General features: G+C 48.2%; 2 protein-coding genes across 4 annotated transcripts; one reads left to right on the top strand and one right to left on the bottom strand.

Moving 5' to 3' along the window:
• Positions 1-327: 327 nt before the first annotated feature.
• Positions 328-7892, bottom strand: LOC147017846 (eukaryotic initiation factor 4A-I). 3 transcript variants are annotated; one of them, XM_085896884.1, is made up of 11 exons: positions 7638-7892; positions 7154-7205; positions 6845-6977; positions 3813-3952; positions 3543-3711; positions 3279-3388; positions 3018-3161; positions 2637-2774; positions 2455-2544; positions 2191-2270; positions 328-1214 (listed from the first exon to the last, which is right to left on the bottom strand). In XM_085896884.1, the coding sequence occupies exons 1-11, from the start codon at positions 7832-7834 to the stop codon at positions 1178-1180; spliced, it is 1290 nt and encodes a 429-aa protein (XP_085753010.1). In that variant the 5' UTR covers positions 7835-7892; the 3' UTR covers positions 328-1177. The 3 variants fall into 3 exon arrangements, with proteins under 3 accessions (XP_085753010.1, XP_085753008.1, XP_085753009.1); XM_085896882.1 differs by lacking the exon at positions 328-1214 and adding an exon at positions 1251-1935; XM_085896883.1 differs by lacking the exon at positions 328-1214 and adding an exon at positions 1251-1935 and having other exon boundaries at positions 7154-7202; positions 7638-7855.
• Positions 7893-9236: 1344 nt separating this feature from the next.
• LOC147017845 (large ribosomal subunit protein eL39) lies at positions 9237-24222 on the top strand. Its single transcript, XM_085896881.1, has 3 exons — positions 9237-9460; positions 21619-21722; positions 24065-24222. Exons 1-3 carry the CDS (start codon positions 9458-9460, stop codon positions 24111-24113), a joined length of 156 nt encoding a protein of 51 aa, XP_085753007.1. The 5' UTR covers positions 9237-9457; the 3' UTR covers positions 24114-24222.
• The last annotated feature ends 1031 nt before the right edge of the window (positions 24223-25253 follow it).

Genomic DNA, 25253 nt, shown 5'->3' with positions numbered 1-25253 from the left:
ACACCCCCCCTCCTTTACTCAGTTGAGCCCCCCCCCTTCACCCTCCAAAATATGTATATTTAAAAAGATGGCCCCTTAAAATGTCACACCCCACATATTGCACTGGACCAGTAAAGGAAATGATCTGAGCATCATTTCCACATCCACAAAGTACATACAATAATTGGCATCCCAAACTATCTAAAAAAAAAAAATTGCATCATGGTCATGAATTCTAACCTCATGCACTTCAGGCTCAATGTTATCTCCTGCACAGAAGCAAAAGTTGTCAACTTTTAGGAGAAGCTTTATGCAAAATACAATGAAATAATACATGAAATTGAGAGAGCATTAACCTTCTGTCGATTCAATCCATTGCTGTACCTATCTGCCAACACTGGTAAGACAAGTTCATTCGAACACCAACAATAGTGAGACCCATACTCAAGAGCTTTCAGGATGTCACCACTTGAGACATTTCAAGACCAGAAGCAATCCTGGATGAGTCGCCGCTCCAATGCAGGAATTGTAAGCCACCGGTGATAACTCGCCTACACTACTCGAGAAGAAAGCCCAACTTAAGTCACATTCTCCATAAACAGGACTAAGATGGTACGAATGAACTAGTCTTATAGTTACACAAGTTAACAACCAGCACATGTAGTCGAGCAGCAATTCAAAATTAAATTAAAAAGCCATTTCACTCAAGACAAAGATGACCAAAACGATCCAAACTAAATTAGAACCAAGTCAATGGCACGCCATCGTAAATCCCTGCACTTCCCACCTCAAGCAAAGTCAAAAAATGGCAAAAAGTTCGACGACAAATTACCCAATATCAAATTTTGAGTTAGTTTTTCCATTTAGATCCATGTAACCCGAAATTCCCACCCCCGGGTCATAAACCAAGGGTCAAATCCAAAAATCGTTACAAAATGTCATGCGTCCCCGAATGTTGATTGCATGCATGTACAGTTTCATGAAAAGCAATGTTGAACAATGTGCCCGTAATTGCAATTTTTTGAATTTGACCTTCTGACCAAACCCCAGGAGACAGCCAAAAATGATCCTGCTGTCAATCACACTTTCTCACCACGTGGTTTCGCTGAATTTCTGGAAGACCATTTAAGAGAGAGCGAGATGGACGGATGAACAGACAAGATGGAGCAGATTACAATATCCCGTTTTTTTGTTTGTTTCAAAAAGCTTTGGGATCAGCAGCGGTCTTATGGAAGCTGTGAATGTACAAAGGTGAGAATCAGACACCTTAGTGGTGTAGAAAACTTTATTTCTCCTTCATACATTTTGTATTGTGCAGTCAAGCCTTACCAGGTATGGAGGCAAACATCATCAAAAGGAAAAATGGGGTTGAGAAACAAGAAAGACGGAGGGTCGGAGGAGGCACGGGCACAAAATAAAAACAATCTAGACCAGCCAGCAAGGAGAGAATGCACACACAAAACACATCCAGGAAGATCGAATGGCAAAGTTTGGGCAGAATCAGTCAGGCAGGCCGGACACCCACCCCTCGCCCCACTTTATTTTTTTTGTTTTATTTTCACTTTTCAATTTTTCCTTCCACCTCAAGTTTTCTATTATTTCCCCCACCCCCCCTCAACCCTTCCCCTCCCCTCAGCCAGGTATCCCATGTCGATGAATATTATTTTTGTCTGACTTCATACGATGACACTTATTATATTTAATCACGAGCCCCTGCTTCTCAAAGTTCCACCCCCTTCCTCTCTCCCCACTGCAAAACTTGTGGTTCTGCACGTGAACCTGGCAGAGAGTGCAAGGGGAAAAGGATTCTCTCAGATGAGGTCAGCCACATTCATGGGCATCTCCTCAATTTGAGTGTTGTAGAACGACTCGATATCGCGTAGGATTCGCCTGTCTTCGTTCGTCACAAAGTTAATGGCGACACCCTTTCGTCCAAATCGCCCTCCACGGCCGATCCTGAGGGGAAATGGTGCGAGTGGATTCAGAATGGTAGAGTTGTTTGGCACACAGGTATTTTAATCCATCAACATGAAATGATAAATCAAACACCATCCCAAAACAATTGGGGAAGAGGAAGGTGTGTGTCTGTTGCTTGAGTAATCAAAAACTCCAGACCAACTAAATAAAATAAAAAGTTAATCTGAGTGACAGAGGTTTGACATGCAACACAGGTACGAGACCCAACCATGAGAAACAGTGATGCGCACATACCTGTGGATGTAATTCTCTCGGTTAGTTGGCAAGTCATAGTTGATAACCAGGGACACTTGTTGTACATCAATTCCTCTGGCCTAATGTTGGTGTAACGATACGAAAAAGACAGACATTCACCAACAGGATTAAAAATAGCACAATTCAAAAAGAACAGGTAAACCAATTGCTCATTAAAACATTCAACACGATTAAAAAAAAAAAAAAAAAAAAAAAAAAAAAAAAAAAAAACTTTTTTGCCACAAATGGACCAAAACGACTCACCAGCAGGTCAGTGGTAATGAGTACACGGCTCGACCCCGAGCGAAACTCTCTCATGATTAGGTCACGTTCCTTCTGGTCCATGTCACCGTGCTACAGACATATCAAATTAGAATAGGCCGTCAAACAAGGAACCCGAAGGCAGAACTGCAACAAAGCACAGGACGGTGCAGGCGAGCACGTACCATGGCTGAGACGGTGAAGTCTCTCGCCTGCATCTTCTCGGTGAGCCAATCTACCTTGCGTCGGGTATTCAAGAATATGACTGCTTGGGTGATTGTCAGTGTCTCATAGAGATCACACAACGTGTCCAATTTCCACTCCTGTGCACCCAGAGGTCACCATCAGCTCACCCCTCAAGCATTTCCGCAAATTTGTAAGGCAAAGATGCATCAACACTGGAGAATGAATTCCAGGCTTCAACAAGAGGCCTCCAGAGATTAGCGGTTAAAGGCTGCATCCAACGCAACATCAGGTTTGAGACATGGCATACAGCCAGCGAGAGCTTAAAACACCATTATATATCAAATCACCCACACCCCTTGCTTTTGAAACACAAAACACACCTCCCTCTCTACATTAATGTAGAACTGCTTGATACCCTCCAAAGTGAGCTCCTCTTTCTTGACGAGGATGCGCACTGGCTCCCTCATGAATTTTGTGGTGACGTCAAGCACCTCCGCAGGCATGGTAGCTGACAACAGAACTACCTAAAGTAATCAAAGGAAGAGGCGACATGCGTTATCAGTGCAAGTGTACGATAACGAAGCTGCATCGCAAACTTTGGCATGGTTGTTTCAAAACATTGTCGGTCAAAAGGTCCACACCTGTATATTTGAGTTGAGCTTTTGAAAGATTTCGTAAATCTGGTCCTTGAATCCCCGACTCAGCATCTCATCTGCCTCGTCCAGCACGAACATCTTGATGCACTTGGGAGCTGTGTGGTATGGACCCCAAGCACTGAAGCACCACTCAAGATTTACCATTAAATGTTCACTCAACCGAGTGACATTCAAAATTCATCAATTTATGAATATATATATATATATATATACACATTTTTTTAAAGCACAATGGCGGATGCTGCGTACACAAGTGTCCACGGTTCAGCATGTCGAACACCCGGCCGGGCGTGCCCACGACGATGTGCGGTGTTTTCGCAGCCAGGGTACTTATCTCACTCCGCAAATTGGTTCCCCCAATGCAAGCATGGCAACAGGAGCCAAGGTAATCGCCAAGGCTAACCATTACCTTCTGAATCTGTGGGATGTGAGGCAGGGAAGCAATGTGAAAACAAGAGGATTTCTGACAAACTACTCTTGCAACATCGACCAAATGCCCCTCCCAAAAGGGGCACCAACCTGCTGCGCAAGTTCACGTGTGGGTGCCAGGACAAGCGCCTGCGTCTCTGTCAACTCCACGTCGAGGAGCTGCAAGATGGAGATCGCAAACGTGGCGGTTTTCCCCGTGCCAGACTGGGCTTGAGCGATAACATCATAACCTGCTCACGCACGGGTGACTTCATTGTAAACAAAGCCCGGCCAAGATGAGACCGTATACAAAATATTATTGCAATTTCAACTTTCAGCCTGGCTTGGCCGTGGAAACGATTGATTGGGAAGTTGGAAAGGGATTGCTGGGAGAAGAATACAAGCTGTGCCTCAACAATCGCACGGAAGACGAAGCAGGACCACTGGAAACACACGTGACAAGCCTACCATTCACATTGTGCATCAACAAACTAATTTGGGACAATCTCCAGCAGCACAAAACGTTTTTTTCAGCAGAGCAAGTGGATCAACCAGGACGTTGCATGGTCAAACCAGGACATTGCATGGTCATGCTTAAATCACTTAATATGCACGTCATTACACCGTAATTTTTTTTTTAAAACCAATACATCTCGGAAAGTAAAACCAACCGCTTGACAAACTTTAGCAAGCAACACTTCAAATCAAAACTGTGCATAACTGGTACAGTCTGGCAAGCACGACTCATAACATGTGCCAAAACAAAGGAAACTAGAAGGGCACTCGGTAGAGCGCATACCTCCGACACGCAATGCCTGATCCACGAGAACATATCGGGTCCAATACATTTTAAAATATATCCTGCTTTATATCGTTTTTGAGCCCTATCTCTCAATGGTCAAGAATCACTTAAATTAAATAATTCTCGTATCCAGATCTTCACCAGAATCGAATCAATTCCTCCTTGCCATACACCCGTGTCCACCAGGTTTCGTCTGAATGTGTCCACAACTTTTTGAGATATCGTGTTCTGCACTACATGGCCAAAAGTATGTGGACACCGACACCTGCTCGTCCAACATCTCATTCCAAAATAACGGGAATCAATATCGAGTTGGTCCCCCCCTCCCCCCTTTGCTGCTATAGCAGCCTCCACTCTTCTGGGAAGGCTTTCCACCAGATGTTGGAACATTGCTGCAGGGATTTGCTTCCATTCAGCCACAAAAGCAGTAGTGAGGTTGGGCACTGATGTTGGGCAATTAGGTCTGGCTCGCAGTCAGCGTTCTAATTCATCCCAAAGGTGTTTGATGGTGTCGAGGTCAGGGCTCTGTGCAGGCTAGTCAAGTTCTTCCACAGCGATCTCAACAAACCATTGATGTATGGACCTCGCTTTGTACATGGGGGCATTGTCATGCTCAAACAGGAAAGGGCCTTCCCCAAAATTGTCACAAAGTTGGAAGCAGAGAATCATCGAGAATGTCATTGTATGCTGTAGCGTTAAGATTTTCCTTCACTGGAACTAAGGGGCCTCGCCCAAACCATGGAAAAGTCCCAGACCATTATTCCTCTTCCACCAAACTTTACAGTTGGCACGATGCATTCGGGCAGGTAGTTTTCTTCTGGCATCCACCAAACCCAGATTCGTCTGTCAGATTGCCAGATGGTGAAGCACGATTCATCACTCCAGAGAACGCGTTTCCACTGCTCCAGAGTCCAATGGCGGTGAGCTTTACAACACTCCAGCCGACGCTTGGCATTGCGCATGGTGATCTTCGGCTTGTGTGTGGCTGCTTGGCCATGGAAATCCATTTCATGAAGCTCTCAACGAACAATGCCTGTGCTGACGTTGCTTCCAGAATCAGTTTGGAACTCGGTAATGAGTGTTGCAATCGACGACGGACGATTTTTTCCAGCACTCGGCAGTCTTGTTCTGTGAGCTTGTGTGGCCTACCACTTCATGGCTGAACTGTTGTTGCTCCGAGACGTTTCCACTTCACAATAACAGCACTTACAGTTGACCGGGGAAGCTCCAGCAGGGCAGAAATTTGATGAACTGACTTGTTGGAAAGGTGGTGTCCTATGACGGTGCCACGTTGAAAGTCACTGAGCTCTTCAGTATGGCCCATTCTACTGACAATGTTTGTCTATGGAGATTGCATGGCTGTGTGCTCGATTTTATACACCTGTCAGCAATGGGTGTGGCTGAAATAGCCGAATCCACTAATTACAAGGGGTGTCTGCATACTTTTGGCCATGTCGTGCATATCCTATCTCTGAATGGTGAAGAATCACTTAAAAAAAAAATCAGATCCGGATCCAGATCTTCACCGAAATTGAATCAAAATTCTTTCTCGTCACACACCCAACATGTCCACCAAATTTCATCCGAATCAGCCCACAACTTTTTGAGATATACTGTACACAAGCAAACAGGCAGAAAGGGGTGAAAACACAACCTCCTGCAGCTTCGGTAACTGGAAGGCCACCTGGTAGCGCACATTCCTCCGCCATGCAATACCTGATCGTCGAACATTTCAGGCCCAAAATATATTTTTTTGAAATATCATGCTATATATTGGTTTAGCCCCATCAGTCAATGGTGAATAATCACTTTAATAAATTTCTCGTATGCGGATTTGGATTTTCACCAGAATTGAATCAATTCTTCTGCGTCACATAAGCAAACTTTCCACCAAGTTTCCTGCGAATCCGTCCACAATCTTTTGCGATATCGTGATATTTATCACTTTGGCCCCATCTCTCAATGGTGAAGAATCACTTTAAAAAAAGAAAATAATAAATCTACTATCCTGATCTTCACTAAAATCTAATCATTTCGTCCTCGTCACGTACACAAGCTGCCCGTCAAATTTCATCCAAATCAGTCCACAACTCGAGATATCCTGCACACAGACGGACAAACAGGGGTGAAAACATCAAGTCTGTCCACCTTCGGTGGCAGAGGTAACAACTGCACTGTACCGCACATGCAAATCAACTCAGCCAGCAGCAGATGCACCTGACGCACACAATTGGCAAGCAAAAAAAAAAAAAAAAAAAAAAAGGTTCGAATTAACAGGACACATTTGCCGTACGGTTCACACGACTGACGGACGAGACACAAAGCACAGATCGGAGCAAACCCTTGATGCAGGGAATGATGGCCCGCTGTTGGATAGCTGAGGGTTTCTCAAAACCGTACGCGTAGATGCCTCGCAAAAGGGACTCTTTGAGATTCATGTCATCAAAGTTATCCACAATCTCATTCCAATTGCTCTGGGGAGGGGAGTGGAGAAAAAAACAAAAAAAACATGCACAAGGGGGGGGCGGGGGGGGCAGGGGGGCAGGGTTCACTATTAACACATATACATGTCAGCAAAAGTGAAGGGAGTATGCATGACCATGTGATGTGATGTGATGTGATGTGATGTGATGTGCAGGGGGTCTCGTACCTCGATAATGCCATCGGGTTCCATCCCTTCAGGACCGTAGTCCTTTTGCCTGCTAAGGATAGATGAAACGAACAAGTGACCCGACAGTAAAGGATATATACTGTACTTTGCACAAGTCCACAAGCTAGGCCGCATCATGGCGGCCGTGTGGCTAATGGCGCAGCTCCGGCACATTGCGGTCAAAACAGAACATTTCCGACTATTAACGGCACCATCGATCGCTCCCGGTCCGTTTTGATTACTCCGAGGCGGAAAAAAACCGCTTCAAAAACACTCGCCGCCATCAAACACCACTTGCGGACGACTAGGCCGCAAAGCCTACGTTCTTACTGGACGGTAAACCGCTGCCGCGGGATACTCGAACGCACGCTCGACGAAGCTCCCCCCCCCTCCCCGTGAGCTCGACTCAGAAAGTACAAACACAACCGTCGACTGGAAGCGAAAGCTTTGCCGACGGGCTGTTCGTGAAAGCGCATTTCCTCACCTTTGTTCCATCTGAAATTCAGACATGTCTGTGGAGCTTGAATCGATATTCGGGAAGAGATCAGTCACCCGCGGAGGGATACTACAAGGCGTCACTGTGGTCCGCTCTTGTCGGTTCCTGAAGGAATATTTTTTGACGCAAGATTTTGCTTTTTGAGAAGAAAAAAAATAAATAAATCGTTCCTCCGCTGAAAACATCAGCACGGTTCGCTGTATTTGTACGTGAACGTTCGAACCGTGACGCGCTCGTTTATTTTTGAAATTGGAGCATAATGTTGGGACTATTTTTCCTCATACGCTCGCGCCAGCGGCTGGCGGAGGGAAACGTGCGTCCCTGAGTGAAGTGACTCTCGCTGGCCGGAAATGACGCACTTGACGCAGCATCACGTGTGCGTGGGCAAACGTTGTGGGTGGAGAAGGATGCTTTGCAACAATGTAGTTAGTTAGGAATACTGTAACACCGCGCGGTGCGGTAAAATGTCCGAACAGGTGTTATTCAGGCTGATGTCGGACTCGTTAAACGATCATTTTATTGCAACATTGCATTACAACAATTTAACTTTTCCGTTGATTAATTTTTTTTTGAACGACAGACGTGATAGGTTCTCAATTTATTGGATTTCTCACGATAATCGTTTTAAGAAAGGCGAAACAAGTACGAATATTAAACGGGGAATTAAATATATAAACCATTAAAAAAAAAATGGAAATAGCAAAATAATGTAGTTAATGAGATAAATTAAGGGTTCCATCCCAAATTAGAGACATATAATGAATTGTGTTTGATTATTGATCGTCACTCGTACATTCTGGAAGGCGATATTGGTCTCCGTGCGAGGCCGAAGCAAAATTAAAGATGGACTGCGTGAAACTGTTCAATCATGATCGCATTAGTCGCCACGAGTGAGACACGTGGCACGTGACACGTGACACGTGGAGTGGGGCGGGGACAGACTGACCACGTGTTCCCTGACTAAAAAAAAATTCTCGGAATCGAGCCAGACCACCAGCCCAGGATGAGTGTTTGAGGTGCCAATGCTCTGCGTCCACGAACACAGAGCCTTTCCCTCCACAGAAACCTCTCAAAGAAACTTGACGTGATCGGGCTGTTCAATCGCAAATGCCTTTCTTGCCGCGCAAGTTTGGTGCACCACGTGGAGTGCGGCAACATTTACAGTGAGCTCACGCGGGTTCGTCGCGCGTCATGACGTGCCTGCGTGATGACGGCATGACGTAAATGCGGCATGTTCGTGCATGACGTCTGAAGGCGTCACATCTGGGAGTACACTCGATTGATAATGATTCAATCCTTCATTTTATCAACTTCATATTTATACTGTTTCGCCGATACTCCTCGACACCACGTTATAGGGTGGTTGTTGTGTGCCGGTTGCAGCTCGAGACAGACAGACAGACAGACAGACACACAACAATAACGAATATAGTGGTCACTTATTTTTTTCGTGAACCAAATATGGCGGAACTAAGGAAGCGTTTGATTAAAAAAAAATCCATCTTCCGTCAAAGGACAGTTACGTTTAAATATTTTGTCCGGTTTGACGTGGCCATGGCGTTAACATTGGTGACAGTGTCCGCCGCTCGCCCGGGCATTTTGATTTCACTTTCTACTTTCCTTCACTGATCTGACAAGAGATAGTCAGTCATTGTTTATAGGCACATTTACAAGGAAACATACATGTGATCTGAAAGAAGGCTGCCGAAAAACTGAAACAGGAAGAGGCACGCGGGACTATATAAAAGGACGGTGATGAGGAGTTTTTCTTTTCGCCGCCATCTTGTTGATAGGGAGACACTGAAGAAATGGTGAGCGTTGTTCATGGTGCACTCTCGTGCAAATAACCCCCCCAATGTGAAACAGGGCGGTCGAGTATCGCTCGCTGTTTTTCACGTGTGTGGTGCCGCGGACGATGGCGCTGTTTTCAGGCTCCACGGGTCGTCGTCTCCCTTCGCGCTCCTCGTTATTCCCTCCCGTTGGACTTGGTCCGAAACGGGGACTTGTGGGGATTTGTTTTTGTTTTTTTTTTCCTCGGTTTGGTTTATCATTCAGATCTCCAGTTTTTTGTAGGTTTAAATATCCTTTATGACAGGATGTGTTGTTTTATTGACTAGAAAATGATATTTTGATCTTTCCTTCGAAAAGGCTTCATTTATTTATTTATTTATTCCTTAGTCATTGTTAAACAGGGTATTAATCCGTGTGCGCGCGCTTGTGTGCGTGTGTGTGTGCGCGTGTGTCTGTGCGAGTGCGTGCGCGCGCGTGTGTCTGTGTGCGAGTGCGTGTGTCTGTGTGCGCGCGCGTGTGTCTGTGTGCGACTGCGTGCGCGTGTGTCTGTGTGCGACTGCGTGCGCGTGCGTCTGTGTGCGAGTGCGCGCGCGCGTGCGTCTGTGTGCGAGTGCGCGCGCGCGTGCGTCTGTGTGCGAGTGCGCGCGCGTGCGTCTGTGTGCGAGTGCGCGCGCGTGCGTCTGTGTGCGAGTGCGCGCGCGTGCGTCTGTGTGCGAGTGCGCGCGCGTGCGTCTGTGTGCGAGTGCGCGCGCGTGCGTCTGTGTGCGAGTGCGCGTCTGTGTGCGCGCGCGTGCGTCTGTGTGCGTGCGCGTCTGTGTGCGCGTGCGTGCGCGCGTGCGTGCGTCTGTGTGCGCGTGCGTGCGCGCGTGCGTGCGTCTGTGTGCGCGTGCGTGCGCGCGTGCGTGCGTGCGTCTGTGTGCGCGTGCGTGCGCGCGTGCGTGCGTGCGTCTGTGTGCGCGTGCGTGCACGTGTGTCTGCGCGTGCGTCTGCGTGTGCGCGTGTGCGCGTGTGTCTGCGTGTGCGCGTGTGTCTGCGTGCTTGTAGGTTGAACAATAAAAAGTGACACTGCTTTCAAATGCTTGAAGACCTCTGTTTTTAGTATTGTATGAGTAGGACATTGGAATCGTTAGAAAGGGCAACTCAAAAAGTTTGATTTATATTCCTTTTCTTGTTTTTTTTTTTTTTTTTTTTTTTTTTTTTTTTTTCCAGTAAGGTTGATTGATGAAAAATGTTTTGGCTATTAAGGCCTAGGTCACATTTGCCACGGCAGCCGTGAAGTCTCCAAAACCTACGGCCACTAGCAATTATACGGCGGCCGCAGTATTTCCATGGTCACACAATGTAGCAGTCGCATGTTTTTATTTTTCGGGGAGCCGCACGGCGTATTTATAAATTGTTGAGACCGAAAACGTGGGGGTGCCGTACGGTCTTTGATTAGATGTCGCACGGTGACCTTAGGGGGCCCTGTGGCGGCCATAGAATTTTCAAGGCAGACGCAAGGTTGCCTCAAGGTGCCCACAGGGGGGCCATTAGGTGAACGTGCGGCCAGACGGACGGTAACGAGTGGGTATATATACCGAGTGGGTATATATACCGGTTCTTTTTTTACTGAAATAAAAATATAACGGTTCAGCATATACCAGTACGTGATGCCCCCAGAATAGCTTGGTGTTGGCGCAGTGGTTAGGGCAGTGGCTTAGGACCCAAAAGTTCGTGAGTTCAAGCCCTGTTGGGACACTGAATTAATATATGTATGTATATTGTGTATATGTATATATAAATATATATGTATATATAAATAAACCAAGTCGAAAACACCAGGGGGTTGACTCAGCCTGCCATCCTTCCGAGGTCGGCGAAATGAGTTCCAGTTCTACTGGGCCCGGTGTATGCCCCGGTTAGAATAGGTGTACCATATCCCTGTGTCGTAAGAGGCGACCAGGGTTGTGTCAGGAAGGGCACCCGGCGTAAAAACCTATGCCAAATCATTATGCGGACAACAAAACGAATTTCCATACCGGATCGGTCGAGGCCCGGTTACCAATGACCGCCACCGGTACCGGTGGTCAGCAGGGTACCAGTAGAAATTGTGCTCCTGTTGGGCAAAGGAGGAGAAGGAGACTGGGAAGGCGAGTCCGGAGGCAGTAGGAGAGGGGGAAGGGTAGAAGTGTGCAGGTGAGAGTTGGAACTCTGAATGTTGGGACGATGACTGGCAAAGGGCGAGAGTTGGCTGATATGATGGAGAGAAGAAAGGTGGACATACTGTGTGTACAAGAGACCAATTGGATGAGTCAATAAGATGAGTAAATGCCCTTTGGTGGTGGTGTATTGTATGTAAACTGGTACAATCACCACATCCAAATGTTCACACAGGCTCGAGCTCCGTCCTGGGTTCTGATCGCTCGCCCACTCTGTGAGCGGTGCCCCCAGGGCAGCTCATCAAACATGATGCCCCCAGAAACACAATCACTTTCAACAAACGCATCGGGCTGAGGTAATCATGGATATTCCAAATTACAACCGGTTGTTCTGTGAAATTAAATCCTTGCCCGACAGTCCGTCACATCACGTGATCAGATTGCTTTTTTGTTATTAATTAAAACACAAGATGAGTTTAAAAAAAAAAACACCACAAATCAAGGTGAAAACACGAGGTCAAGTAGCGATCGACACACGAGAGATGCTTTCACGAGGACTTCCACCGATGAACTGAATGAACAAAGCGTGAAGATGCGGGTCGAACGGGTGCGGGAGACGCGTGAACAAACATGAACGCCACGTTGTGTTCGGTTTTTAAAATGTATTCGGTTTTTAGGGCAAAATTCATTTTTCATTGATAAGAGACTACGGCAGCCGCACGAATAACGCAAGCCCACCGTACGCCGTACGTACGGTCGATGTGGAACACAACTACGTCACAACTACAGCATGTCGAATTGCTATGGCCAACGTAGAAATGAAAAAAGTTGTAATTACACGGCGACCCCTATGGCCTGTACAAAATAGTCAAATGGTGTAGGGCCTCCCTGAGGCCACCGCAGAAACTCTGCGACCGCCGCACGATTCTGTCAATTCAGAGGGCGTACGGCCGCCGTATCCTCGCCGTAGAGCAAATGTGACTTAGGCCTAAGTGAAGAACAAAGACTTCATTGTGGAAGAATATCAGAATTACGACCTAATTACGATTTTCAAATTCTATCTCCTCCGCCATTTCTCAAGAGATCTTGAATTTGATTGTAGCATATGAATCTACGGGACAATATCTAAATTTGGTCGGGCCGGATTTTCGATATTCACTTTCGTTTTCGTGTCACGTGACTTCGAAGTTGGCAAAAAATGCGAAAATGACGATTTTCAAAATCTATCTCCTACCTTTCTCAAGCGATCTTGAATTTGATTGTGGCATATGAATGTATGGGACAATATCTAAATTTCGTCAGGACGGATTTTCGAATTTCGCTTTCGTTTTCGCGTCACGTGACTTCAAAGTTTGCAAAAACTGCCTTCAGGAGGCTATATTTTCTCCACTGGGCATGGTAAATGTTAGTGAATGGTGTCATTGCATAGCAGCTGACCTTGTATATTTATACATTTTCCGCCGAAGGTGCAAAAGTTTCAAAACCCGAAATGTAAATGTCGACATTTATTTTCAAAATATAATTTCATGCGTGCGCGCGCCAAAATGCCGAGTAATCTTTAACCAAACTGCGCAGTTCGAGCTGCGCAGTGGAACTGCGCAGTAGTCTTCGGTCATAACTGAACATTGAGAACTTGTGTTATTGTAGAGATGACCGTCACCCCCACACGGGGGTAATTTTTTGAGTTGCTCTTTCTTATGATAGTCATTATCATAAGACTAAACAACATAAGAGCTAAGCATTTAAAACTAACTTTATATGCCACCTGTATCGAGACAATTCTGACTTTTAATGTGGCCAATACTACCTACCTGCTACTATGGAAGGCCAAATAAAAAAATACCAGTTGATGGGATTAAAAACATTTTTTTTTAAAGGAAAGAGACTTTATTTATTTTTATATTTTATTTAAAAATGGCTGCCAACTTTTAGTACCTGACAAATCGTGTTCCCAACATGGCAGCTTTAAAAAAGAATTTTTTAATCCGGCGTGCTGACGGCCACGTAACTCGAATCGCGGCACGTCGCCCACCGGACGGACAATCCAGTTGTGACCCTCTCGGACTAACGCCGGGAACCAGTCACGGGTGGACCTTTCGGTCTCACCGCGATCGAGCCAATCAGCCCCCGCGTGGGATAGGGTTGCTCGCCAAATTCGACTTACCTAAGTACCCACACGGAGGGTAGACCGGGCGATCGCACCTCGCCGCAGGTCGACTTCGGACACGGGCCACTTAAGCGACCCGTTCCGTACTATCGAGATAACCGAGCGGTGTTATCGTCGGCCTCGACGGTTCGATTAATTATCGGGCGTATTCAGCCCACTACCAACCCTTTACGTGAAGCAAGATGAGGATTCAATGAAAGAAATGACGAAGCGAAGCGGGAAACAGTTCAACACAAAGCACATTTATTCGCGATGAACGGAAAGCACACGTATTCAATTCCACCAAAAGCACATAGAAAAGAAGAAGAAACACAATGCAATTTTACACAAAAAGCAAATGCGACAATGCAGATCTAATACCGATTACGCGAGCACACGGCAACACTTATACAATTCTACTTCACAGACGGCGCCGACAACACATACCCAAAACCAAGAAAAAGAAAAGAGAACCCTCAAGGATGAGGCGGGCCTGAGGCCGAGACCGGGTCGGGCCTACCCGTCTGGTGATGAGACGCGGAGCGGCGATGGTGCCTCAACTCCGCGGGCCTCGCGGACAGTGTCTGGTAGGGGGTGGGAAAGGGGCCCCCTTGGTCGCACTATCTCAGCGCGGGGGGAAACAGGAGGGGGTTGCTGATGCTCGGGGGGAAAGGAGGATTTCTACTCTGCTTCGAGTCCCGCGACGAGCGTCTCCACTTCGACCAGGTCGCGCCGTCGGCCTCCCTGGTGTGCAGCTCCCGGCACGACGCGAGCACCCCCTCGTCTGCCCTCGCCGCCTCTCCACAGCTCCGTCCCCTTCGCTCCGACTCCAACGCACACGACGACGACCAACTCCTTCTTGCTTCTTCTTCCCAACTCCACCGGCTGCGAAGTCTTAACTCTCTTGACTGACGAACGCGGTCGCTTATATAAGCCCCGTGGCTTCGCTCTCTCATCTTTGACCCCCTGCCTTCGACCTTTCACCTCGCTCCCCATTGGCCCGAGAAAAAGTGGGCGTGAATGCATTTTGATCCATAAATTTGCATATAGCGACCGCCCTCCAACGCCCTGGAGGCGGGGCCAAATCGCCCCTCGCTCACCGATTGGACGGAACAAAAGTGGGCGTGTGTCGTTTTTGATCCGTTTTTGAAGCGGAAAATCCGTGGTTTTGTACACGCTGTTCGGTGCGCGCCCTGCACGAGTCCAACACCGGTACCCACAAGCGGCGCAAGGACGGTGGCGATGCGACGGTTGCGAGGTGTGACGTGAAGCGGCGCCGCGGTGGGTGGTTGATGTTGTGGTTGGTGGTGGTAACAATGGCGGTTGGTCCAAAATAAAGATAGTAAAAGAAAAACAGCTATCCTGAAGAGTCGCAGCACGCATAAATGACATGTATTCCCACTAGACAACGGGTTTGGGCCTAACTACACATATACTTACGGAGATATCTCACCTCAGGGACCTGAATGGTGATTTGCGAATTTGGTAACCACAACACTACCCCCTCCCCTTTTTACAGACTCGTCCCGAGTCGTCAAATTTTCGTGTGCCATCATGTGTAGTTTTCCCCTAGTACATTTTACCTACGGATCCCTGAGTGCGACATTCATGGTATTCGTGTCCCCAAAATAAATAACCTGAGGGCTGCGTAACTACCTAAACAAACTCACTCACACGGACGACTTAAATAAAATTGCCGGCGCTAAGACAGACATGCCGGGGGGCGCACTCATATTTACAGTACATCTTAACCTTAACTTACAAATTTTACACTAAACCATGGCCCAGGATCAATGAACTCTGAAAAGAAAAGCAGTTAGCAGGGAGCCAGGCTGCTCGCATGCAGTCTCTGGCTCAAAACAATGCAGGTGACAGGGAACGTGGCTGGCTGCTCACACGCAGTCCAAGGCCTTCCCTTTTGAACTGAACGCAGTGAACCACAACGGTGCATGGGCTGCACAACGCAGTCTCCGTGCCAGCTCAAGTGGCACACGCAATGAGCACAACGAATGGATGCATGAACACAAACACGGTGCACGGGCCGCCACTGCAGGCCCGTGTTGTAGCTGCCAACAGGGCAGTTCTTGCAGCTTGCAAACTGTTGCCTTGATCCTGGCGCACATGGCAATGAACAGGGGGGGGGGGGCAAAGCAAAAATTGAACGGGGCTGGTGAACAGGGGCAGTGGGCATGGCATGGCAAAGGTAGCAGGCAAACACAGCCCGCAGAAGAAGGCCGCTACAGGCAAACACAGCCCGCAGAAGAAGGCCGCTGCAGGCAAACACAGCCCGCAGATGAACTGGCCGGCACAGGCCTTGAAGTACCACAGCTGCAGATGATCCGGCCGGCACAGGCCTTGCAGCACACAGCCAGCAGATGAAGCTGGCCAGCTTTTGCCGTTCCGTGGAGGTTGGTGGAGGGAGTGCGGTGGTGCTGGCCACTTGGAAGGCGGGCTCGGACCTACCTACCTGTCTCCCTCCCACCTATCGCCTTTGCCTGTCACTGTACATACCCACTCCCTTAATTTGTCAAACCCCAATTTAGCCCCAACTTTTTTTTTTTATTGTTTTTATTTTTACTTCCCCACTATAAATCGTCCCCTAACCCCTTTATCGTCTTTGTTCGGCTAACCTATCCTGTCACCTCGCCTACTCCCAACCCCTACGTTGCCTTCCCGGAGGGGAACAAGGGAGAGCTAGCGTCCTGTGTCGAGGCCCAACGAAGCCTCAGAATGGCCTCCCCAGAGTTCGGCGGTCTATAACCAAAGTGGGTCCAGCGGCCCACAACGAGAGCGAGGGGATGGATGGTGCGGAGGGGTACATCTCCTAATCTACCCTAACCATTTAACTGTTAAACTACCCCGGGGGCTTTCAACAAGCGCCTCTCGCTTAAACTATTGGTTCTAACAACCCTGATTCCCGTCGCCTGTGTTGGTGTCCTCACAATTTCGGGCCTCGCCCCCCCAATTTTCTCTCCGTGCCCTCACACGGTCTCATGGCTGGGACACGTGGCTCCCTTTGGCAGGCACGACCCTCTGCCGAATCTCCCGCTATGGCACCCCGGGCACTACACTGCCTCCGAGCCTACCAGCTCCCTAACACCGGGGAGTGCCCCCATGGCACCTCCCCTGAAACACACACGTGGCAGGCTGGCTTCCCAGGCCCCTTTCCGAGGGTCACCCATGCCCACAACACTGCCCACGCGGCTAATGGCGCCCGGGCCCCCGCACCAAGCAGGCGCACCCGTGCCCACTACTCTATCCCGGCCCCCATGGGCCCATGGCCTACCGCGGCCGACTCGCCTGGTGCCCAGGGTACCCACTCAGCGATACTCACCTTTCGCAGCCACGCTCCCAAGCCCGTCAACAGGGCTCCTGCACCCCTCCAAATGGGTCTCGAGCCTACTTTCCCACCAACAACAAAACGACCTCCATTTTTCAATTTGACTAACCCAGCTAACTCACTCTACACTGACCCCAGGGTCCCTTGGGCGGGAGTCACTCCTCCCCCAATCACTCATGGCACCATGCATTCCCCATTCGCTCCACACACACAGACCCGCTGGCCTCACTCACTCACCAAGCACATGCTTCCAATTCACTCACCAACAACTCTTCAACACACACACCACTGAACTCTGCCATCCTTCTATCTGCACCCCCTAACTAACTCGTGCTCCCACGTCGTCCCTTAAACTATAGCACGTTCCTTTTAACACTACGTAGCTAAACTACGTCCCCTCTACACACTCACTGTCAGTCACTGTCTCCAAATCTCTTTAATCAATTTCCCCACCTAAATCTGGCTACAATCCCTCTAACTAATCCATTCCACGGACTCCATGAGGACTTACCCCTGCCCCATGGAGTCGGTCTAACTAAGCTAACCCTTCCCCCTAACTAATTTCCATCCTGTGCCCAGGTCAAGGGGATCTTCCACCCCTTGCCCAGGAATCCTGTGCACCCGAAAGTGAGGCTTGCTTTTCCTTTTTTTTTTTTTTTATTTTTTTTTTTTTTACCTGCGCAGCACCAGCGCGGCAACTCAGAGCTCGCGCACTTTGCACCTGCCCGTGACGTCATGCAGCTGGACGGCACTATCCGGCAGGGATACCCCTCCTGCCGGATTCCAACCCCACGTGCAGCCATGACGTCACCGTGCGCATAAAAAAAAACACAAGCCCCACGTCTCGAGGGGTTCCCCACGCGAACACATGTGCTTTGCCCGTTGGAGCTTAACACACACGATCGCGTGGAGAACCCGTCCGGTCCAAATCCGTAATCCTGCCTAAACTTTGTCCGTCCGCGGGATCGGCAAATCCACCGCGTGCGTTTCCGGACCGGGACTTCACTCTCGCAAGCGAGCACGTGGCGGTCTCGTGCGTTGCACAGCACGAACCTCGTGCTCACTGCTGGGTGAACCCGGCACGGTCCCCGAAACAACTACAGCCGCTACTCTGCTTTCTCTCCTCTGTCGCCGTCTCCGTCTCCATTCCACACACGCACTCCCGCGTGTTGCGACGCTCACACTCCACACCATTAAACTCACACCGGGAGACGCGGCTGCGTGCTCCCGCATGCCAACCGACATCTCCCTCACATACCGCTCTCACACACACGGTCTCCCTTGCACACAGCGACCTTGCACACGGCCGTTCACTCACGCATGCGGGGGCACTCACCCGCGGTGCCTCATCCACACACCGTGCCTCACTCACACACGCGGGGGCACTCAACCGCGGTTCCTCATCCACACTGGCCGTTTCACTCACACACACGGCCTCTTCCACACACGGTGCCTCATCCACACACGGCGTGCTGGGAAGCACGTACTCTGGCCCCATCGCCACCACACCACTCGCACACGGGGTCGCTTCCACACACGGTGCCGCACTCACACCTTGCACCACACACACAGGGACAACCACACTGGGGATTCGTGTCCCCACAAGGGTCTCCGGGGCCTCTATACCCCCCAAGCTTTCCGTGCACCCGTTCACAGCACCCGTCCCCTCAACCTCGCAAAGCACGACCGAACTCACCTGGTCGTGACTCGCCTCAAGGGGGCAGACTCCCTCCCCTCGTTCCTGGAGGAGGCCATCCAGGTGCTCGCACTGGGTCCCTACACGCTCCGCGAGCTCAACCTCACTATCCTCCACTACCTCCGTGTGTGTGTGCGCGTCACTTACCCCGTCTTCATCGTGTTGTCTCTCCTCTATTTTTTTCTGTCTCCCGTGTCTCTATGCATTTATAAGTTTCTGTCGTCGTCACCTCGTGTCTCGTCTCACACGTTTTGGTCTCCCCATTTAATTTTTCCCTTTTGGTCACCGTCGATTCCTCTGTCACGACCCTCGCCCAACACGCCCCCCGAATTATTTTTTTACCCGCCTCCACCGCGGGCCTGTCAGCCGTTGCACCCCCTTCCAGCTCGTTTGCTCCCACACGTGGAGTCGCCATTCCCAGCTCCCTGGTCACGGCCTTCATGCCCGCCTGCAGGCATCGGCCCATGTTCTGCGTCTCACCCCGTAGCTCTTTCATTTCTTCCTTCATGTTTGCTTCCATTCCGCTTATTTGCTTGTTCATTTCGTTTTTCATTCCATTTGTGTTTGTATCCATCTTTTCGTTCATTTGTTGTGTATTCGCATCCATCTTTGCTGTCATTGCCGCCAGCATGGCGCATAGCTGAGCCATGTCGGATGCACTCAGCTGAGCCGTTTCGGCAAGGGTTGGGGAAGGGTTTTGGTGGAGAGGGGGGGGGAGGTGTCATACACCGCGGCCGCTGCCGCACCCATTTCGGGCTCTGGGTTCAGTTGGGCGAGTCCGTGTTCCTGCACAATCAACATTTCCTGCTCCGGGATTCCATCCTGGACCATGGATTCTACACATTCTACATCCATTTCTAATACCCCCGGCTCCCGCTCGCCTTGATACGCCATCTTGCTTCTCGTAAAGCGTTAATTTAGCTCGCTCGTAATTTGGAGGGAATCGGGGTCGCTTCTCTCACCCCTGGACCGATTCCCGTGAATTTCGCTGGAGACAGGAGAGCCTGTTTTCCTGTTCTCCGATACCAGTGCCGCGAGGAGGGTGATGGATTTGTATCGCACGACCTGACACCAGTGTTACGGTATTCGCGCCCGCCGGCGTGCTGACGGCCACGTAACTCGAATCGCGGCACGTCGCCCACCGGACGGACAATCCAGTTGTGACCCTCTCGGACTAACGCCGGGAACCAGTCACGGGTGGACCTTTCGGTCTCACCGCGATCGAGCCAATCAGCCCCCGCGTGGGATAGGGTTGCTTGCCAAATTCGACCTACCTCAGTACCCACACGGAGGGTAGACCGGGCGATCACACCTCGCCGCAGGTCGACTTCGGACACGGGCCACTTAAGCGACCCGTTCCGTACTATCGGGATAACTGAGCGGTGTTATCGTCGGCCTCGACGGTTCGATTAATTATCGGGCGTATTCAGCCCACTACCAACCCTTTACGTGAAGCCAGATGAGGATTCAATGAAAGAAATGACGGCGAGCGGGAAACAGTTCAACACAAAGCACATTTATTCGCGACGAACGGAAAGCACACATATTCAATTCCACCAAAAGCACATAGAAAAAAAGAAGAAACACAATGCAATTTTACACAAAAAGCAAATGCGACAATGCAGATCTAATACCGATTACGCGAGCACACGGCAACACTTATACAATTCTACTTCACAGACGGCGCCGACAACACATACCCAAAACCAAGAAAAAGAAAAGAGAACCCTCAAGGATGAGGCGGGCCTGAGGCCGAGACCGGGTCGGGCCTACCCGTCTGGTGATGAGACGCGGAGCGGCGATGGTGCCTCAACTCCGCGGGCCTCGCGGACAGTGTCTGGTAGGGGGTGGGAAAGGGGCCCCCTTGGTCGCACTATCTCAGCGCGGGGGGAAACAGGAGGGGGTTGCTGATGCTCGGGGGAAAGGAGGATTTCTACTCTGCCTCGAGTCCCGCGCCGAGCGTCTCCACTTCGACCAGGTCGCGCCGTCGGCCTCCCTGGTGTGCAGCTCCCGGCACGACGCGAGCACCCCCTCGTCTGCCCTCGCCGCCTCTCCACAGCTCCGTCCCCTTCGCTCCGACTCCAACGCACACGACGACGACCAACTCCTTCTTGCTTCTTCTTCCCAACTCCACCGGCTGCGAAGTCTTAACTCTCTTGACTGACGAACGCGGTCGCTTATATAAGCCCCGTGGCTTCGCTCTCTCATCTTTGACCCCCTGCCTTCGACCTTTCACCTCGCTCCCCATTGGCCCGAGAAAAAGTGGGCGTGAATGCATTTTGATCCATAAATTTGCATATAGCGACCGCCCTCCAACGCCCTGGAGGCGGGGCCAAATCGGCCCTCGCTCACCGATTGGACGGAACAAAAGTGGGCGTGTGTCGTTTTTGATCCGTTTTTGAAGCGGAAAATCCGTGGTTTTGTACACGCTGTTCGGTGCGCGCCCTGCACGAGTCCAACACCGGTACCCACAAGCGGCGCAAGAACGGTGGCGATGCGACGGTTGCGAGGTGTGACGTGAAGCGGCGCCGCGGTGGGTGGTTGATGTTGTGGTTGGTGGTGGTAACAATGGCGGTTGGTCCAAAATAAAGATAGTAAAAGAAAAACAGCTATCCTGAAGAGTCGCAGCACGCATAAATGACATGTATTCCCACTAGACAACGGGTTTGGGCCTAACTACACATATACTTATGGAGATATCTCACCTCAGGGACCTGAATGGTGGTTTGCGAATTTGGTAACCACAACTATATATATATATATATATATATATATATATATATATATATATATATATATATATATATATATATATTATAGAGTATAATCATAATGTGATTTAATCTTCTCATCCCCAGGGTTCGCACAAGACGTTTCGCATCAAACGCGTCCTGGCAAAGAAGCAAAAGCAAAACAGGCCAATCCCACAGTGGATTCGCATGAGGACTGGGAATACGATAAGGTAATGGTGAAGGTGGCCACGTCTGTGCAGTTTTGATGTTCATGCTTGGTTTATGGTTTTATATTTGGGCACATGGATAAACAGTAAACCTTCAAATATCGTGGCGGTTTGGTTTCTGGAAAATGCCACAATAGTTGAAACCAAGAGCTAATGCAAAATGTGGGGTTTGCTTCCTGGGCTTTGAGAAAATGGAGGAAAATTGGCGGCAGCCAGAAATAAATAAATCTCAATTGAAACGAGAAGGGTACTCGGTTGAGCACATACCTTTGCTACGTAAAGCCTGAGCCGTGAGAACATATTGGGCCAAATACATTTTTGAAACTTCATGCTATACAGTTCAATGTCGTTTTTGGCCCTATCTCTCAATGGTGAAGAATCACTAAAAAAAAATTAATTCTCGAGAAAGATCCGGATCTTCACCAAAATCGAATAAATTAGTCCTTCTGGCACACCCAACCTGTCCAAGTTTCGTCCAAATCCGTCCACAACTTTTTGAGATATTGTGCTCTATATCGGTTTCGCCAATCTCTCAATGGTGAATAATCACTAAATTATCAGACCCGGATCTTTGCCAAAATTGCATCAATTCTTCTTTGTCACTTACCCCACTTGTCCACTAAGTTTCGTCCAAATCCATCCACAACTTTTTGAGATATCCTGCACACAAGTAGACAGACAGAAAGGGGTGAAAACATAACCTCCACCTTCGATGGTGGAGGTAACTAGATGGGCACTCTATAAAGTGCATACCTCCGCCACGCAATGCTTGATCCAGTGGAACATATCAGGCCGAAGAAATTTTTGAAATACCATGCTATATATATATATATATATATATATAGTTTTTGGCGTCATCTCTCAATGGTGAAGAATCACTGAAAATTTAAAAAAATTTCCTATCTGGATTTGGATCTTCACCGAACATGAAAGAATTCGTCCTCGTCACACACCCAACCTGCCCACCAAATTTCATCCAGATCTGTCCACAATTTTTTGAGATGTCCTGCTCAGACGCGTGAAGACAACCTCCTTCCACCTTCGGTGGCGGAGGAAATAAAAACAAAGCTTTCACCTTTTAAATTTTTTAACACTAACCCTAATACAAGAGTGAGATGATGTCGGGTGGAGGTTCGAAAGATGTGGATGTAGAACTTGCGATGGCTGATGGATCAGCTCGGTCCCAGATGCCTTGTGGAATCGTTGATAAATCCGCAATGGTTTCTCCCGTACACCAGTTCACTTAGACTTCTTTTCTTTTTTTTCCTCTTTGGTATTTGATCCAAACATTAAGCACTTTTTCCATCCTTTCAAGAAGATCACGGTACTGGAATGACACTTTTGCATTTTTCTGGCACAGATATTTGACTCCCATTTACCAGTATTCATTTATCCTGCAATGGTGGCCCACAGATGCAGCACAAACCTCTTGCAAACGTATCTTAACTTTTTTTTCTTTTTTTTTTTTAAAGTGCAATGTCATCACTTTTCTCCGTCTTTTTGCACAATGTTGTTCATTGTTTTATGTTTGGACACCATTATTAACTGTTGTGCAGTTACAAGATGTTGTAGATATCGAATTGCAGGATCTCTGTCTGTCATTTCCTGTTCGATTGCGATTCATTAAATTTAGCTTTGTTCCCGTTTGTTAGTCTGATGAATGCAATTAACGCTGCACAAGAAGCAACAAAAGGCTCGTAATGGGAGGTCATCGAACACCCGGATGGAAAAGATGACTGCTCAAAAACCGTGATTGGCCGAAAGAAATGCCGTGAAAACTAAATTGGAACACCAATGATTGGTCAGCCCGTGATTGGTCGAAACCCGTGATATTTGAGGCTTTACCATACATAAATAACACATCTGCGTCCAGATAACCATTAACACGAGGTTTTAAAAGTGGGAAGAAAGCAGGTTGGGATAAATTCCAGCAAAGTACAATAACGATGTTGTGATTGTAAACTCGATCCAGAAATGTTGGCTCGAAGATGAGCTAAATGAATATGATCACAGAATACCACAGATATCCATGTTTGATAAACTAAAGGCTGATGGGAGCTTGAAGGTAGTTTCCAAGCTGATTTTTATTATTTTATTTTATTTTAATAGCAGGTGTAAATTGATTTTGTAGAGTTGTGCACAGCAGATGCAATTCCACTCTGGCTTATCAGTGCCTTGGGTGTCACTTCCCTGCTAAAATGAAGACTTTGCAAATATCCTCGGGGATGGCTGTCTCTTGTTATCCTCAGATTCCAATGCATAAGAACAATTCATTTTTGTATTCCGTGCACTTTCCTTGCACTGTTCTCGTGCCGAATCCTCATCTGACTTCTTTTGTTTGACAGGTACAACTCGAAGCGCAGACACTGGAGAAGGACAAAGCTTCGGCTGTAGAGGGTCACTTTACGTCGACTACAATCTCTAAGTGCAGTGGTCTTTGATGGAGCAAGCTTGGTTGATGATTTGCATTGATGTCGACTAAATAAACAAGTTTGAATTAAAATGTGAGCTTACATTTGTGGTTTTTTTTTTGTATGTTTTTTCAGTTTGGCTTTTGCATGAGGTTGTGGGGTTCAAACCTAAATGACTGTGGCATGTTGAGGATTTTGATGCCAAACTGCTTGATTGACTGTTTCAGGGAAGTGATGTTTTATTCAGTGTGTTTGTTATAACACTGGTCAGTTGTGACTTTTAGGGTTGAAGTTTGCTCTCTGGGGTGCCAGCCCACACCATGTTAACCTCAGTGCCCTCGTCACAACTTTTGGTACCAAATTACTTGTGTGGTTGTGGCAGTGCTGGGCTGCTCATATCCCCCCCCCCAAAAAAAAATGTTATAACATGTACACATGACTGCAGGGTTCCTTGAAAAACAAATTCCCTCCTCTCATCCAGCAAAATTTTTTCCCACAAAGAAAATTCCATTTTGGAAAGCAATGAGTTTGGATGTCAAAACAATTGATTGCTTGACTCGCCAATTAAATTATCGACATTTAAGAAGCCAGTGAGTTTTGACAGTTTCCTCAGTCCGAGGTGAACGTAGCAATGAAATGGACTATCAAATTTTACCTTTGAAACCATGACATTAAACTTGTTCAAAAATTGAGATGTGATGTCAATTGTGGAGCCACTGAGCTTTTCTGGTCATTTGAGCTTGTCCTGTGCACAAGTGAAATGACCAAAACTCATCGCGTATGCAGTTCCTCACTATTTTTGAGCAATCCATCCCAATGTGATGCTGGGATCAAGTGGTGTCCTGTACAGTATTTTACAACTCGTGTTATACATATGAGCACACGAGAATTCATTTTATACAGGGTGTTCGAGGGAAGCACCATGATTTTGTGCTTACCAACTATTCATGACATATCTAATACCTGGACGCATGAAGGTCTAAATTCTCGAGGTTTTATGTTGTGGAAGGATAATGCTCAACGTGATTAAGCATTGCATGTATGAGGGGTGATCAGTTTGTGGCTCAACCTACTTGTCGACATGGTCGGATGATGAAAGTTTCCAGTATTTCGATCTACCTTC

The sequence above is a fragment of the Eptatretus burgeri genome, chromosome 10, assembly GCF_056783735.1.
Source record: "Eptatretus burgeri isolate ZD-2024b chromosome 10, Ebu_testis_v1, whole genome shotgun sequence".
Classification (NCBI taxonomy): domain Eukaryota; kingdom Metazoa; phylum Chordata; class Myxini; order Myxiniformes; family Myxinidae; genus Eptatretus; species Eptatretus burgeri.
The sequence above is the reverse complement of the archived record's forward strand: the minus strand, read 5'-3'. Positions and strand labels throughout refer to the sequence as shown.